This window comes from Zalophus californianus, chromosome 10, assembly GCF_009762305.2.
Source record: "Zalophus californianus isolate mZalCal1 chromosome 10, mZalCal1.pri.v2, whole genome shotgun sequence".
In the NCBI taxonomy this organism is placed as follows: domain Eukaryota; kingdom Metazoa; phylum Chordata; class Mammalia; order Carnivora; family Otariidae; genus Zalophus; species Zalophus californianus.
The window spans coordinates 57,046,308-57,061,865 of record NC_045604.1 but is presented as its reverse complement, the minus strand read 5'-3'; the positions used below and the strand labels follow the sequence as shown (position 1 = coordinate 57,061,865).

At 37.5% G+C, this 15,558-nt stretch overlaps 1 protein-coding gene across 4 annotated transcripts in view; it reads right to left on the bottom strand.

The window, feature by feature from the left end:
* The window catches only part of F5 (coagulation factor V), a 70,389-nt gene that overhangs the window by 24,729 nt on the left and 30,102 nt on the right, over window positions 1-15,558 (bottom strand). For 3 of the 4 annotated variants that reach the window (XM_035722431.1, XM_035722433.1, XM_035722434.1), the window contains 5 exons: window positions 6,488-6,665; window positions 4,670-4,769; window positions 4,079-4,290; window positions 2,836-2,986; window positions 722-934 (listed from right to left, as the gene is read on the bottom strand). In XM_035722431.1, coding sequence (XP_035578324.1) covers window positions 722-934; window positions 2,836-2,986; window positions 4,079-4,290; window positions 4,670-4,769; window positions 6,488-6,665 — 854 coding nt within the window. The remainder of the gene's footprint in view (window positions 1-721; window positions 935-2,835; window positions 2,987-4,078; window positions 4,291-4,669; window positions 4,770-6,487; window positions 6,666-15,558) is intronic. The other variant, XM_035722432.1, reaches the window with a different exon arrangement.

Genomic DNA, 15,558 nt, shown 5'->3' with positions numbered 1-15,558 from the left:
TAAGAAACATCTAGATATTTCTAAGCAGTAAATGATTCAGGTGGGCCCAGGGCAATTTTGAATCTCTTTGTAATGGTATTATTTTCTGGCATACAGATTTCCTGGGGCATCTTCAATCGTTACCACTTGTTGAGTGTCTGCTGAGTGCTAGGCACTTGGTATATATGACAATTAATGGCCAAAGCAACCCTGTAAAGTGTGATTGTGTTTTTGAGATGAATACAAGGAAGCTCAGTGAGGTTGAATAACATGTCCAAGGTTACAGAGATACTGAGTGCCAGAGCACATAGGAGGAACTCCAAAGCCCATGTGCTTTCCATGCTTTCCGCTGCATCTCTGAGGCCAGCCTCCAAGGTACTGTATCTGATGCTCACTAAATAACCCACAGTGTCATGGCTAGCTTTAAAAACTGAAAAGGCCGTTTTGATAAAAGAAATGCTCTTTTGTGGCTGAATGTTCATGCTTCCTCCTCAAAGTCATACCTTATCTTTTTGATGTTGTGTCTTTCCTTCTCACTTAGCCCAGAGAAGGATAAATGGAACCCACATTAAAGGACTAGACCCATTTAAGTAATTAATTCCCCAAACAGAAATCATGAGAAGTATTGAAAGGAAAGCCTGTAAGGGATCAGAAAGATAAACTCAGGAACTGTGGATAGTTTGGGAAGCTGCAGCAGACCTTTAAGGATCAGAGGTTCCTCTCCAAGTGTCCAGGCTCTTACCAACATTATCCATTGTGACTGTCACAGATTCCCCACGCATGGGGAAGAGTGTCAAGGTGTCCTCGTGTCTCTTTCCATAGATGAATGAGTGCCCAGTGAAGTGAATGGTCAAAATGTCATCCTGGGTCCCTACACTGCAGAAGTGCCACTGGACAGTGTCATCAAAGCAGAATCCGAGTGTGGGTATACTCTCAGGCACGTAGCCATTGATCGCTGAAAGAGTAAAATCTGTTAACATGCAAGCCTCTGCCGACAAAGGGGCATGTGGCTAAATTATACCTAAGATTAATGTCCCAATATTAATTTGGTTGTGTCAAAGCAGTGATTATGATACTTACAATATTATCTAGAATAATTCTACCTGGAAGAAAAGCATAATATAAGAAATTCATCTTGACACATTATCTGGTGAATAAGAAGTAATGTCCCTAAAAGGCATGCATATTTAGCACATTTGGCAATTTTTATTGCTCCCTCTTATCATTGAAATAGTCTATAGTTTTTATTCAAGTATCGAGTTCACACATTTTCACTATCTTTCAAAGGGACAGAGCTTTCGGCAGTATATTTATTTACTTAGGTTCTAGGCATGGTAATAAAATCACAGGTTTGATTTCTTTTTTTTTTAAAGATTTTATTTATTTATTTGAGAGAGAGAGAATGAGAGACAGAGAGCATGAGAGGGAAGAGGGTCAGAGGGAGAAGCAGACCCCCCTGCTGAGCAGGGAGCCTGATGTGGGACCCGATTCTGGGACTCCAGGATCATGACCTGAGCCGAAGGCAGCCGCCCAACCAACTGAGCTACCCAGGCACCCACAGGTTTGATTTCTATGAGGACAGGGCCCACCTATGCCTGCGTTCCCACTCTAGCCCTGATACTAGTATGATGCCTGGCACTAGTGAGCACTTAAATGACAATATGTTTTTAGTTTGTATTTCATTCAGGAGGCTCTTCTAAATGGTCTATAACTGTACCGTCTAATACAGTGGCCACTAAATACAAGTGGCTGTTGAGCACTTGAAATGTGGATAATCTGAATTGAGATGTGCTGTTAAGTGCAAAAGACACACCAGATTTCAGAGACCTAGTACAAAATAAAGAAAGCAAATCTCATCAATTTTTATACTGGTTATATGTTGAAATGATAATATTTGGGATATATTTCTCTTTAATTTTTCATATGGCTACTAGAAAATTTTAAATTATATATGTGGCTCATACATAATTTCTAATGGATAGCACTAGCCCAAACCTATGACAGATTCACTGCCAAAAATGAAATTATGCAAAGAAAGCTGAGTAACTCCCGGTTTGGAATTATTTTCAGGGCACCTGCCAGTTCTGAGAATTCCAATAATTCATCTGAAACTATGTGAATAGACCATGGAGAAGTCATCCTCATGTCCAAGATTACCTATCAGAGAAGGTGATCATAATGGCTCTTGACTCTGAGGAATAGTGGTGGGGACCCTGACCACCATGGCAAAGTTTGCTTCTAACTGGCTTACTGAAATTTCTCTTAGACTTCTCATAGCAGTGGCTTTAGGTGCTGAAATTGAAAACCACAGCAAATGCCTGAACTTTGGCTCAGGGAATTCCTTCTATTCTGAACAAGATTCTCACTGTTCACTTCAAACCTCTTCATGATTGGCTTTTTATGATTCTTGGCTCCCCATCTGCCTTTTGCCTTCGTTTGATTTGACCTTCCACCTTTGGATTACTTACCTTGTTTCTGCCCTGGCTATAAAGACTGTTCACCTTGCACCCAGTCTAAAATCCCATATACCACTGACCAAGGCCTGTAGCCCCTTTCCTTACCACTCCCACCCCTCAGCCTGTTCCTCCAGAGTGGAGGTGCCCAAAGCATGCGCATATACGTACATGCACATTTGGAGCACGAGACCAAGAAGACTTCTTAAGGAGAACAAGCTTTTGGCCTCTTGCTGTAAAAAGGTTGCTATAGTATCCCCCAGTAACTTCATCACCAAATCCCGGGATTGCAAGTGAGGGTAAGAGGTGAGTGGATTCTAATCCATGTCTCTGCCTTTATGCACAGTCATACTTTAAGCACGGGAGTGAAAAACTGATGGACAAAAACAGTAGTTTGACTTACTGCTCATGATGTTTGATTCATAAAACTTGGGGTCATCACGTTTCACCTTCTCAGGATTTTCACAGAACTTTTTGATATTGTCCTCAATGTACCAGCTCTTGTTCTCATCAAACACAGCAAACACAGCCTGCTGCTCGATGTCTGCTGCCCTCTGGAGGGTAAAAGTGCGGTGTTCAGTGATTAACGTTCCAGTTGATTACCCACAACACTGAGTTCTTCTCAGAAACCAGAGACACAGTCTAGGGGCCACTGCAGCCACAAATTCGGGCATTTATGAGAGCCCATTTTGTACAAAGCCCTTGTTAGAGCCAAAGGTAAGATGCAAAGACAAACAAAGCAGATCAGAAAATTTAGAGACTAAAACATCCTAATAGAAAAATTCCATCTTCTCATGGCAGCTGTAATTGTGTAGTTGTGTTATTTCTGTAAGTAGACACCTTTCAACCTGAATGATTGACTAGACATGCTCCAAATAGTTGCAAAGGATAAAACAGAAGGTTGCAATAGGAAAGCTTTCTACTTCTCCCTTCCTGTTTCCTTTCATAGCTCAATAAATTAAGGTCTTTCAAATATCCATTTCTGATTTTTCTAGGCATATATTTATTTTGTATGCTTTAGGATGAACTTCTTTGATTATAGCTTAGCCTGATTGGGAATTTTAAGTTAATAATATGAGCCTATTATTCTCCAATGAAGATCTGTCTCTTTGTTCACTTTTTTCTCTATAATTTAGTCTCACTAGAGATGGACAATTGTCTGGGTCCAACTTCACCAGATTCTATGTCTCCAAATTATTATCTCTTATATCTCCCTGGTGCAGGTCTCTAAAAATAAAGGACTGGTAGAGAGTTTTACACTTTTACCAGGTAGTATCTTGCTGAGCCCCAAAACAACCCTGTAAAAATTTTTTAGGAGGGTATTACCCATTTGATAAAAGGCAGAAATTAAAAGAGGCTAAGTGGCTTGCTGATGACATAGCAGAAGACCTGGAACTTCAAACTAAAACAAAATATGGTGTCACACTATAGAACGGCCTTCCAGAGTAAGAATCTAGATGAAAATAGACAAGGGAAAAAAAAAACCCACAAAGGAATAAATGTTATCACATTTTCTCTAAAGAAGATAACATAATATTTTCTGTTCTCTAGAAGGAGAGACCCCATTATTTAGCAAGGAGACCTAATCTGTTCCAGCCTGAAGCAGTTCCTGGAATTTCTAAAAGTTTAGTTTGTGGACAGAATACCTGTATGCCTCGCTTATCCAGGGATCTGCTCTTACAAATTAGAAGTAGCCCGATCAACCCAGAGGCAATGTCCCTTGTGACATCCACATTACTATAGTATGGTCTTGTTAAGCACTGTGCATCATGTTCTGTGGGTTCATCAGACTCTAGGATGTTCCACTTATAAGTATAGGTTTCCCCTGGTTGAACTGCTCTGATCATGGTGTTATTGCCTGAAAGAAAACAGAGTCAAAATTTTTTCATTTTCAAAATTATTACATTAAACAAACAGTGAGTTCTCATTAGAACCAATTAATATTAGGAAAGGAATATTTTTCTATCAAGCTCCACTTAACAGAACCTTGGATTACATGTCGCCATTAGAGATTGCTCCACTAGAGGCCGCTATGGCACCAACAAAGAACACCATATTTGGAAAGCACTGGGGTAAACAAAATCCCTAAGTGAGAAGGGTTTGGTTCTGACTTTTAGGATACCCTACTTGTATACTACCTGACTGCGCAAGTTATATTACTGAGCAAAGAGGACACTAAGAAAATATGACAGCCTCTCAGAGGTGAATAGTTTCATTCAGCAGACTCTGATTCAAACCTGAAATGTAGGAAGAGTTGACTTCATCTTCATAAGGAGAGAAGGTCACTCCATGAGGGTAAATGCTGTAGATGCGGCTGGCCATATTTTTGAACACGATCTACAAAGTTAACTCAAATTCATTATTTCAGGACTTAAGTTCAATTGTGAGAATTAATATAGGATGTTAGCTTTGCAAATTCACTTGTTGGAGGGTGCGTGTGTGCGTGCACGCAAACTAGTTTTGTTTCTCTGAGCAGCAACCTCTCCCCATCACCTGGCAGAAACTTTTGAGACTGTTTCACTCACATGGTAAGGTGGAAAATGGAAAGAGAAGTCTGCCCTTAGAAGTGACATTTTCCTCACAATATATCACTCTTTCCACACCGATCCCGGTTCCCCTTCCCCTCTCCTCTCAGCTTGGACCACATCTGCCTTCAGATCTGTTCCTTCTCCTCTTTAGACCATGATCCCCTTCCCCAGCCTGGCAGATCTCCGAGGACACTGCCTTGGTGTCATCTTCTGAGGGGCACACAAATAGCCAGATCCTGAATTTCCAGTGAGGTATATTTACACTTGCTAAAAAGCACCTATAAGGGATGGGGGAAATCAGAAATGAGGGAAGGGAAAGAAGAACAGAGAAAGGCTGCGTTCTATCTTTTTGTTATTTTTAAATGAACAGAATTGTCCTTGTGTACAGATGTGTTAGTTCACCCCCACAAAGGGGTGAAGGGAGGAGCATTATTTACTCGGGAGTCCTAGTTAGGCTTCTTAATCTTCAAAAGAAAACCTTAACCTTATCTTCTGTTGGTTGATTGCCAAAGCATTTGGATCATCCTTAATCTGTAGATTACCCACATTCTAGAATCTTGCCGAAGTTTGCAACATTTACTTCTCCGCTGCCCAGTTCCTATCAGAAGCTCGATGACGTGATATATATTTAAGGAAAGCTGTCTAAAGAACACTCAGTGTTCTTGAATCATATCTAAATTTACCTCCATCAGAGACCAGTCATGGGAGAACTACATACCTAGAGCACAATGATGACTTGTTTATAGTCAATTGTATTTACTGTTATGTTCTCAGCTATAATGTCAAACATTACTTTACAAAGCTATGTGACTTATTCATTCATTCATTCATTCATTCAAGATTTATTTGTTTGAGAGAGAAAGTGCACGCGTGGTGCGGGAGGGGCAGGGGGAGAGAGAGAATCTCAAGCAAACTCCCTGCTGAGCGTGGAGCCCGATGCGGGCTCCATCTCAGTACCCTGAAATCATGACCTGAGCCAAAATCAAGAGTTGGACACTTAACTGACTGAGACACCCAGGCACCCCAGCAACTTATTTATTATACCAATTGTAGGGATTCTATCAAGGATTCCATCCACTGTATTATACAGCATCCTCTTTTTAAGGATCCATGGGATAAACTGGCCTCAGTATCAAGGGAAATTATGTTTTCTTTATGACTACTGTGAATCTCGCCCTGACATATTTTACTCGGATGCTAGAAAGCTTTGGACAAAATTGGTAGGCAATCTTATAGGAGCATAAGGCATGTGTTTCATTATACTTATCCATGGCTTTATTTTCTTTGTCCCATATTATCTTTCACCTCAATTACATTGGCTCCTTGTTTTATTCCTTTATAATTTAATAGATTGTCTCAGATGAGGTAGGCTATAAATCAGAGCAAATACTACATAAAAACTAAAGTTGCATTTGAATTAAAAACTACATGGACATATTTTTCTTTTTAATACAAACATATAACCAGTACTTATAAACTGTCTTTCCTATTTAATTTCTCCCATGGTACTATATTTCTGTTACTTACTTTGAGTGTATCTCTGACCTGGGCTCTGATAATAGGGCCCAAGATCCCATCTTCTTTGATATTCGTATTCTCCAAACGTTTGGTGAAAGACTCATCTTGGTACTGTTTGTAGACAACCTTCTTATAATGTTTTCCAATTTGGTTTGAGAAATTATCCAAATGCAGAGATCTGTATTTTCTTAAAGTGAAATGAATTTTTTAAAAAAATTAAACCGTTTGCTCAATAAAGACCCTGTAGGATGAGGAAATCCTTGTGCTTAGAAGTTCTGCTCTTGGATTAGTTAAAATGCTAGTTTTCTAAAAAAAAAAAAAAAAAAAAAAAAAGAATTCTTAATGTGGTTTGCAAAGTCCCAATATCTGCTCTCTAGTTGGAAAACTGGAAACCTTTGTCTCTTCCATCACTGATAAAGTTGTAGACATGGTTAGGAACAGCTACTTAGAACTTCCTGTCACTCTGGTCACTAGATTAGATCTTAGATATCTCTGGGAAAATGTCTATCCAAAAGAAAGGAGAGGACATACTGTGAGTTTTTTCTCAAGCCTTTGTTATCACTTAATTTATGGTAACTTTATTGACTTCCCAGGTGTTTCTCAATCTCTAAAAGTTATGTTCCCACACTAGGAAGCTTTGACTATCTTTATTAGTCATAGTTCTGTGCTGTTGGGCTTACCCTCCAACCATCTACCCAATCCTAGTGCCAACTAAAAAGCAACCCCCTCTACCCATCTTCTGTAGCTACCTCGATACGAGAGTTGGGGCAGCAGCAAGAACCACTTTTCCTCTTGGTCCTCTTTATTGCCTTAGTTTGCAAAAACAGAAGTTCCATGACAGAATTTACTCATTTTCTGCATTTATTTTGCACAATAAAAAGCACACACTATTGCCAGAATCCTGGAATCTTATCTCAGTTCCATCAGTTATTATTATATACTCTTGAGCAAGTTCCTTTTTAGCTCTTTTTCTCAAAATTTTTTGAACAGCAAATACATTCAAATGATTTTGATTACAATAGAGAGCTCTCACTCACACTTTTTTCCCCATCAACCCCACCTCCCTGACCTTCCCTGCATTTTCTAAATATTTTCTACATATTCACTTGCATTAATTTCATATGTATAATTCCAGAGCATATTTATGCATAAGTATGCAAATATAACTTGAAAATATAAATATTCTTATACTCTCATTCTTTTAACAAAAGTCACCTTGACTTTTTTTTTGCATTTTCCCAGCTTTACTGAGGTGATTTTGACAAATAAAAATTGTATATATTTGAGAAGTACAACATGATGATTTATGTATGTATATATGTGATTACCACAATTAAGCTAATTAACACTTCCATCACCTCACCTAGTTACTATTTTCTTTTTTGTGGTGAGAACACTTAAGATCTACTGTCTTAACAAATTTCAAGTATAAAATATTAACTATAGTCACCACACTGCTTAATTAGGTCCACATATAAGTGAGATCATGCAGTATTTGTTGTTTTGTGTCTGGAATGAGTCTTAGCATGATGTCTTGCAGGTTCATCCACATTGTTTTATTTTATTTTTTTTTAAGATTTTATTTATTTATTTATTTGAGAGAGAGAGAATGAGAGATAGCACAAGAGGGAAGAGGGTCAGAGGGAGAAACAGACTCCCCGCTGAGCAGGGAGCCCGATGTGGGACTCGATCCCGGGACTCCAGGATCATGACCTGAGCCGAAGGCAGTCGCTTAACCAACTGAGCCACCCAGGCGCCCTCATCCACATTGTTTTAAATGGCAGGCTTTCCTTCTTTCCTTCTTTTTTAAGGCTCAGTAATATTCCAGTGTGTGTGTGTGTGTGTGTGTGTGTGTGTGTGTGTGTGTGTGTGTGTGTGATATTCTTTATCCATTCATCCATCAACAGACACTCAGGTTGTTTCCATATCTTAGCTATTGTGAATAATGCTTCAATGGACATGGGAATGCAGATATCTCTTTAAGACATTGATATTGATATTTCCTTGATATTTCCTTTGGATATATATTCAGAAGTGGAATTGCTGGGTCATATGGTACTCCTATTTTTAATTTTTGGAGGAGCCTTCTTACTATTTTCCATAATGGCTGTACCAATTTATATTCTCGCCAACAGTGTACAGAGTTCCATTTTCTTCATACTCTCACCAACCCTGGTTACCTCTTTTTTGTAATAACCATCCTCACAGGTATGAGGTCATAATCTCATTGTGGATATGATTTGTATTTCCCTAATGACTAGTGATGTTGAACACCTTCTCATATATCTATTTGCCATTTATATATCTTCTTTGGAAAAATTTCAATTTAGGTCCTTTGCTCATTTTTCTAAGATTTATTTTATTATTTTTTAAAGATTTTATTTTTAAGTAATCTCTACACCCAACATGGGGTTTGAACTCACAACACCAAGATCAAGAGTCCCATGCTCCACTGACTGAGCCAGTCAGGCCCACCTTTCCCCATTTTTAAGTCAGGTGTTTTTTTTTTTTTTAATTTTTGCCATTGAGTTTTTTTGATATATTTTAGGTTTAAACACCTTATTAGAGATATGGTTTGCAAATATTTTCTCTCATTTCATAGACTGCTTTTTCGTTTTATTGTTTCTTTTGCTGTACAGAAATGTTTTAGTTTGATGTAGGCTCACTTGTTTATTTTTGTTTTTGTTGCCTGTGCTTTTTGTGTCATATCCCAAAAAAATCACTGGGAAGACCCATGTCAAAGAGCTTTCTTCCTACCTTTTCTCCTAGAAGTTTTATGGTTTCAGGTCTTATATTTAAATATTTAATCTATTTTGAGTTAATTTTTGTGTATACTATGAGCTAATGGTCCAATTTCATTCTTTTGCATGTGGATATCCAGTTTTTCCAACATTAATTATTGAACAGACTATATTTTCCCCATTGTGTATTTTTAGTGCTCTTGTCAAAGATTAGTTGACTATATATGTATGTGTTTACTTCTGGGCTCTCTATCTGTCTTCATTGGTCTAAGTGTCTGTTTTTATGCCATTATTATACTGTTTGATTGCTATAACTTTGTAATATAGTTTGAAATAAAAAGTGTGATGCCTTCAGCTTTGCTCTTCTTGTTCCAGATTGTTTTGATTATTTTGAATCTTTTGTGGTTCCATATGAATTTTAGAATTGTTTTTTCTATTTTCATGAAAAATGCCACTGGAATTTTGATAGGGATTGTATTGAATCTGTAGATTGCTTTGATTAATATGAACAGTTTAACAAAATTAATTCTTCCAATCCATTAACAGAACATCTTTCTATTTGGTTGTCTCTTCTTCAGTTTCTTTCATCAATATCTTACAGTTTTTGGTGTATAGATCTTTCACCTCTTTGGTTAAATTTATTCCTTAAGCATTTTATTATTTTGATTTCTATTGAAATGGGATTGTTTTCTTCATTTCTGTTTTGGATAGATTGTTTTTAGTTTGATAAGTACAGCTAGGGGCACCTGGGTGGCTCGGTCAGTTAAGCACCTGACTTCAGCTCAGGTCATGATCTCAGAGTCCTGGGATCAAGCCCCACATCAGGCGCCCTGCTCAGCAGGGAGTCTGCTTCTCCCTCTCCCTCTGCCCCACCCCCTGCTCATGCTCTCTCTCTCACTTGCTCTAATAAATACAATATTAAAAAAAATAAGTGCAGCTAATTTTTATATGTTGATTTCATACCCTGCAACTTACTGCATTCTTTTATTAGTTTTAATAGATTTTTGGTGGAGTGTTAAGGGTTTTCTATATGTAAAATCATATCATCTGCAAAAAGAGATAATTTTACATTTTCCTTACCAATTTGGATATCTTTTATTTCTTTTTCTTGCCCGATTTCTCTGGTTAGGATTTCTAGCACTATCTTGATTAAAAATGGTAGGCACTCTTGTCTTGTTCCTGATCTTAGAGAAACAGCTTTCATGAGTATGTGTTAGCTTTGGGTTTGTCATATATGGCTTTTATTATGTTGAGGTACATTTCTTCTATACCTAACTTGTTGAGAGTTTTTATCATGAAAAGATGTTGAATTTTGTCAATTGCTTCTTCTGCATCAAATGGGTTGTTATTATGACTTTTATCCTTCATTTTGTTGATGTGGTAGATCACACTTATTGATTTGTGCATGGTGAAAAATCCATGCATCCCAGGGATAATCTCACTTGATCCCCATGGTGTATGATCATTTTAATGTGCTGTGTATCTGGTTTGCTAATATTTTGGTGAGGCTTTTTGCATCTGTGTTCAACAAGGATATTGAGCCATCATTTTCTTTTCTTGTATTGTCCTTATCTGGCTTTGGCATGAGGATAATGCTGGCCTTGTAAAATAAGTTTGGAAGTGTTCTCGCCTCTTCAATATTTTGGAAGAATTTGAAGATTAGTGTTAGTTCTTCTTTAAATGTTTGGTATAATTCATCTGTGAAGCCATGTGATTTTGGGCTTTTCTTTGTTCAGAGATTTTTGATTACTGATTCAATCTTCTTACTTGTTACTAGTCTGTTCGGATGTTCTATTTCTTTATGATTCAGTCTTGGTAGGGTGTATATTTCTAGGAAATTGTCCATTTATTCTAGACTATACAATCTGTTGGCATATCATCATTTATAGTAGTCTCTCAGGATCCTTTGCACTTCTGTGGTATCAATTGTAGTGTTTCCTCTTTCAGTTACAATTTTAACTATTTGAGTCCTCTCTTCCCTTGGTTAGTTTAGCTAAAGGTTTGTCAGTTTGGTTTATCTTTTCAAAAAACCAGCTCTTGGTTATGTTGATCTTTTCTATTGTTTTTCCAATGTCTACCTCATTTATCTTTCCTCTAATCTTCATTTCATTCCTTCTGCTAACTTTGGGTTTAATTTGCTCATTCCCCGCCCCCCCAGCTCCCTGAGGTATAAAGTTAGGTTGTTTATTTTAGAACTTTCTTTGTTTTCTTTCTTTTTTTTTAAGATTTTATTTATTTATTTGAGAGAGAGAGAGAATGAGAGATAGAAAGCACGAGAGGGAAGAGGGTCAGAGGGAGAAGCAGACTCCCCGCTGAGCAGGAAGCCCGATGTGGGACTCGATCCTGGGACTCCAGGATCATGACCTGAGCCAAAGGTAGTCGCCTAACCAACTGAGCCACCCAGGCACCCAGAACTTTCTTTGTTTTCTAATGTATGCATTTACTTCTATAAACTTCTCTCATAACTGTTTTTGCTGTATTCCAAAGTTTTTGTATGTTGTGTTTCCATTTTCACTTGTCTCATGATATTTTTTTGATTTCCCATCAGATTTCTTTTTGACCATTCTAGAAAGTGTGTTTAATTTCCAAATATTTGTGAATTTTCCAATTTTTGTTCTGTTATGATTTTTAGTTTCATACCACTGTGGTCAGAAAAGACACTTGATATTATTTTGTTAAGACTTATTTTGTGGCCTAACATATGATGTATCTTAGAGAATATTTCATGTGCACTTGAGAAGAATATATATTCTGCTGCTGTTGGATGGATTGTTCTTTACATGTCTATTAGGTCCACTTGGTCTATAGTGTTATTCAATTTCAGTTTCCTTACGATTTTATGTCTGGATGATTTATCTATTGTTTAAAGTGAGGTATTTAAATCCCCCACTATTATTGTATTGTTGTCTATTTCTACACTCAGTTCTGTTAATATCTACTTCATATATTTAGGTGGTTCAATGTTAGGGGCATATATATTTATAATTGTTATAGCCTTTTGATAAATTAACCCCTTTATCATATAGTGACCTTGTCTCTTATGACAGTTTGACTTAAAGTCTATTTTGTCTTCTATAAGTATAGCCACTCCTGTTCTTTGGTTACCATTTGCATGGAAAATCTTTTAATCCCTTTACTTTTAACCAATGTGTGTCCTTAAAGCTAAAGTGAGTCCCTTGTAGACAGTACATTGTTAGATCTTAGTTTTTTATCCATCTGGCTACTCTGTTATCTTTTGATTGGAGAATTAATCCATTTACATTTAGAATAAGCATTGCTAGGTAAGGACTTACTATTGCTATTTTGTTGTTTTCTGACTTTTTTGTAGTTCTTTTGCTCCTTTCTTCCTCTGTTGCTATTTTCCTTGTGATTTGTTGATTTTTTGTATTTGCAGGTTTTAATTCCTTTATCTTTTGTGTATCTACTAGAGGTAGAAGTTTTTGCTTGTGGATACCATGGGGCTTACATAAAACATCTTATAGTTCTAACAGTTTATTTTAAGGTGATGACAGCTTAAATTCAATTGCATAAAAATTTCTACACTCTTACTACTCCCTCCCAATTTGTGCTGTTGATGTCACACTTTACACTTTACATCTTTTTATATTGTATATCCATTAACAAAGTATTTTAGCCTGGTGATTTTAATACTTTTGTCTTTAGACTTTTATTTTAAAGTTTTTTTTAAAATTTTAACTAGAGTTAAAAGTCATTATGTACCACCATTACAGTATTAAAATATTCTGAATTTGACTATATATTTACCTTTACCAGAAACTTTTATACTTTGTTTTCATGTTGTTACTTAGTGTCCTTTCATTTCAACTTGAAGAACTCTCTTTAGCATTTCTTATAAGGCATGCCTAGTGATGTTGAACTCCCTCAGCTTTTCTTTGTCTTGGAATGTCTCTTCACTTCTGAAGAAATCTCTTCACTTCTGAAGAAAAGCTTTGCTGAGTACAGTATACTATTCTTTGTTGGCAGAGGGTTTTTTTTTTCCTTGCAGCACCTTGAGTATATCATCCCACACTCTCCTAGCCTACAAGGTTTCTTCTAAGAAATTTGTGGATAGTCTTATGGGGGTCCCCTTTTATATGACAAGTTGCTTATCTCTTGCTACTTTCAGGATTCTCTCTTTGTCTTTGACTTTTGACAATTTGATTATCATGTATCTCAGGATAATCTTTGGGTAGATATTGCTTGGAGTCCTTTGAGCTTCATGAATCCGTATATCTATAACCCAAGATTCAGGAAGATTTTAGTCATTATCTTTATGTAAGCATTCTGCCCGTTCATTTCTTCTCCTTTTGGGACTCTCATAATGTATATATTAATCCTTTTGATGGTGAATATAGGTATTGTAAGCTTTCTTCACTCATTTCCATTCTTTTTTTTCCTTTTTTGTCTCTGTAACTGAATAATTTCAAATTACTTATCTTTGAGTTTGTGGAATCTTTCTTCTGCATGATCAAGTCTGCTATTGAAGTTCTCTATTGAATTCTTTAGTTCTGTCATTATATCCTTCAGTTCCAGTTTCTCTGTTTGGTTATTTTTTGTGGTTTTTATTTATTTCTTAACACTTATTTTATTCATGCATTGTTTTCCTGATTTCATTTCGTTGCCTATCTGTCCTTTTGCACCTCATTGAGCTTCCTTAAGATGATTATTTTGAATTTTTTGTCAGACAATTTGTAAATCGCTATTTCTTTCACATTGGTTATTTGAGCTTTATCAGTTTCCTTTGGTGGTGTCATATTTGCCTGATTTTTTGTGATTCATGTAGCCTTGTGTTCATGTACATTTGAAGGAGCAAACATCCTCTTCCAGTCTTTACTGAGTGATTTTGTCAGGTAAAGACCTTCTCCTGTCAAGTCTCTGGGCTGCTGGGATTGCCTCTGTGATGAGTGAAGTTGGAACAAGTTCATGTGGCTGCTTTTGAGCCTGTAGCAGTATCTGTGGTTGGTGGGCCTTTTGCCAGGGGCTCAGGTGGGCATGGATCCTGTCTGGTCTCTGGGAAGATGCGACTGCCTCTAGGACCTTGGTCAGTAGAGCTAATGCTGGGTTAGTGGCTTATTTCAAGATCTAAAGTTGAATCTGTAAATGGCAGGGCTGTTATTAGGTTTTTTGATGGGTATAGCTCCCATCTAGTCCTTGAGAAGGTTCCCACCAGGTCACTGGGTAGTCCCTGGGTGGGCAAGACTACAGTTGGGAGAGTTGGAGCTGGGTTACAGTGATGCTTCAAGATCTTTGGAGGAACTGAGGTCTGCAGACCAGCCTCTGGGGCATGGATGGGCATGACTCCCTGAAAGTCCCTGAGTTGGCAGGACTATTCCAGGGCTGGAACTGGTTACAGGGCCACTTTAAGATCCATACTCAGGCCAGGGTCTGTAGGCCACCCTCCAGGGTCATGGACAGGTGTGACTTCTTCCAGGTCCTTTGGCAAATGATGCTGGTGTCAAGACCAAGGCCAAGTGGGACTGTAGCTGAGTCCATAATGGGACAAGGCTATAACTAAGTTTGTAGCTGGGAGCACTGTCAGTGAATCTACCACCTGAGCTTGATGTGCCGTCTCAAAATATCCCTCCTTGGTCTTGGTTTCCATTGGGAAGATCTTGGAATTTCTCAAATTCCTACCTGGATCCCAAAGCTCTCACAGAAGTACTTTTGTTTGTGGATAGCTGTCAAATTACTATTGCTGTGGAGGGATATGAGCAGGGGACCTCCTATTCTGCCATTTTTTCCTTCCTTGACTTCTTAATCTCACAACATATCTTGGAGAACTTTTTATACTAGTACATAGGGAGTGTTTACATCCTCTTTTGAAAACAGATGTATAGTATTCCATCATATGGATGTGCCATAATTTATTAAACTAATTTCCTATTGATGGACATTTTGTGTTGTTTCCAAATCTTTGCTACTACTCACAGTGCAGCAGTGGATATCCAGTACATAACATCATTTCATATGTGAACAGGTATATCTATATAGTAAATTACTGAAGTAAGATTGCTGGGTCAGAGGATATATGCATTTATAATTGTGATGCATATTGTCAAAGCATGCTCTTGAATGGCTGTATCAAATTACTCTTTCACCAATAATGTATGATAGTGCTTGTTTCCTACAGCCTTGCCAACAGATCATGTCATCTGGACTTGCGAGTCTGCGAGGTGGAAAATAATATCTCAGTGGAGTTTAATTTGCACTTCTCTTATTGTGAGTGAGCTTGAGTATTTTTCAAGTGTTAAGAGTTATTTGAATTTCCAAATTTCTTACTCTCTCTGACATCTTTTCTAGTCTACAAAATAAATAAAAGCTGTTTCTAATGTGGAGAGT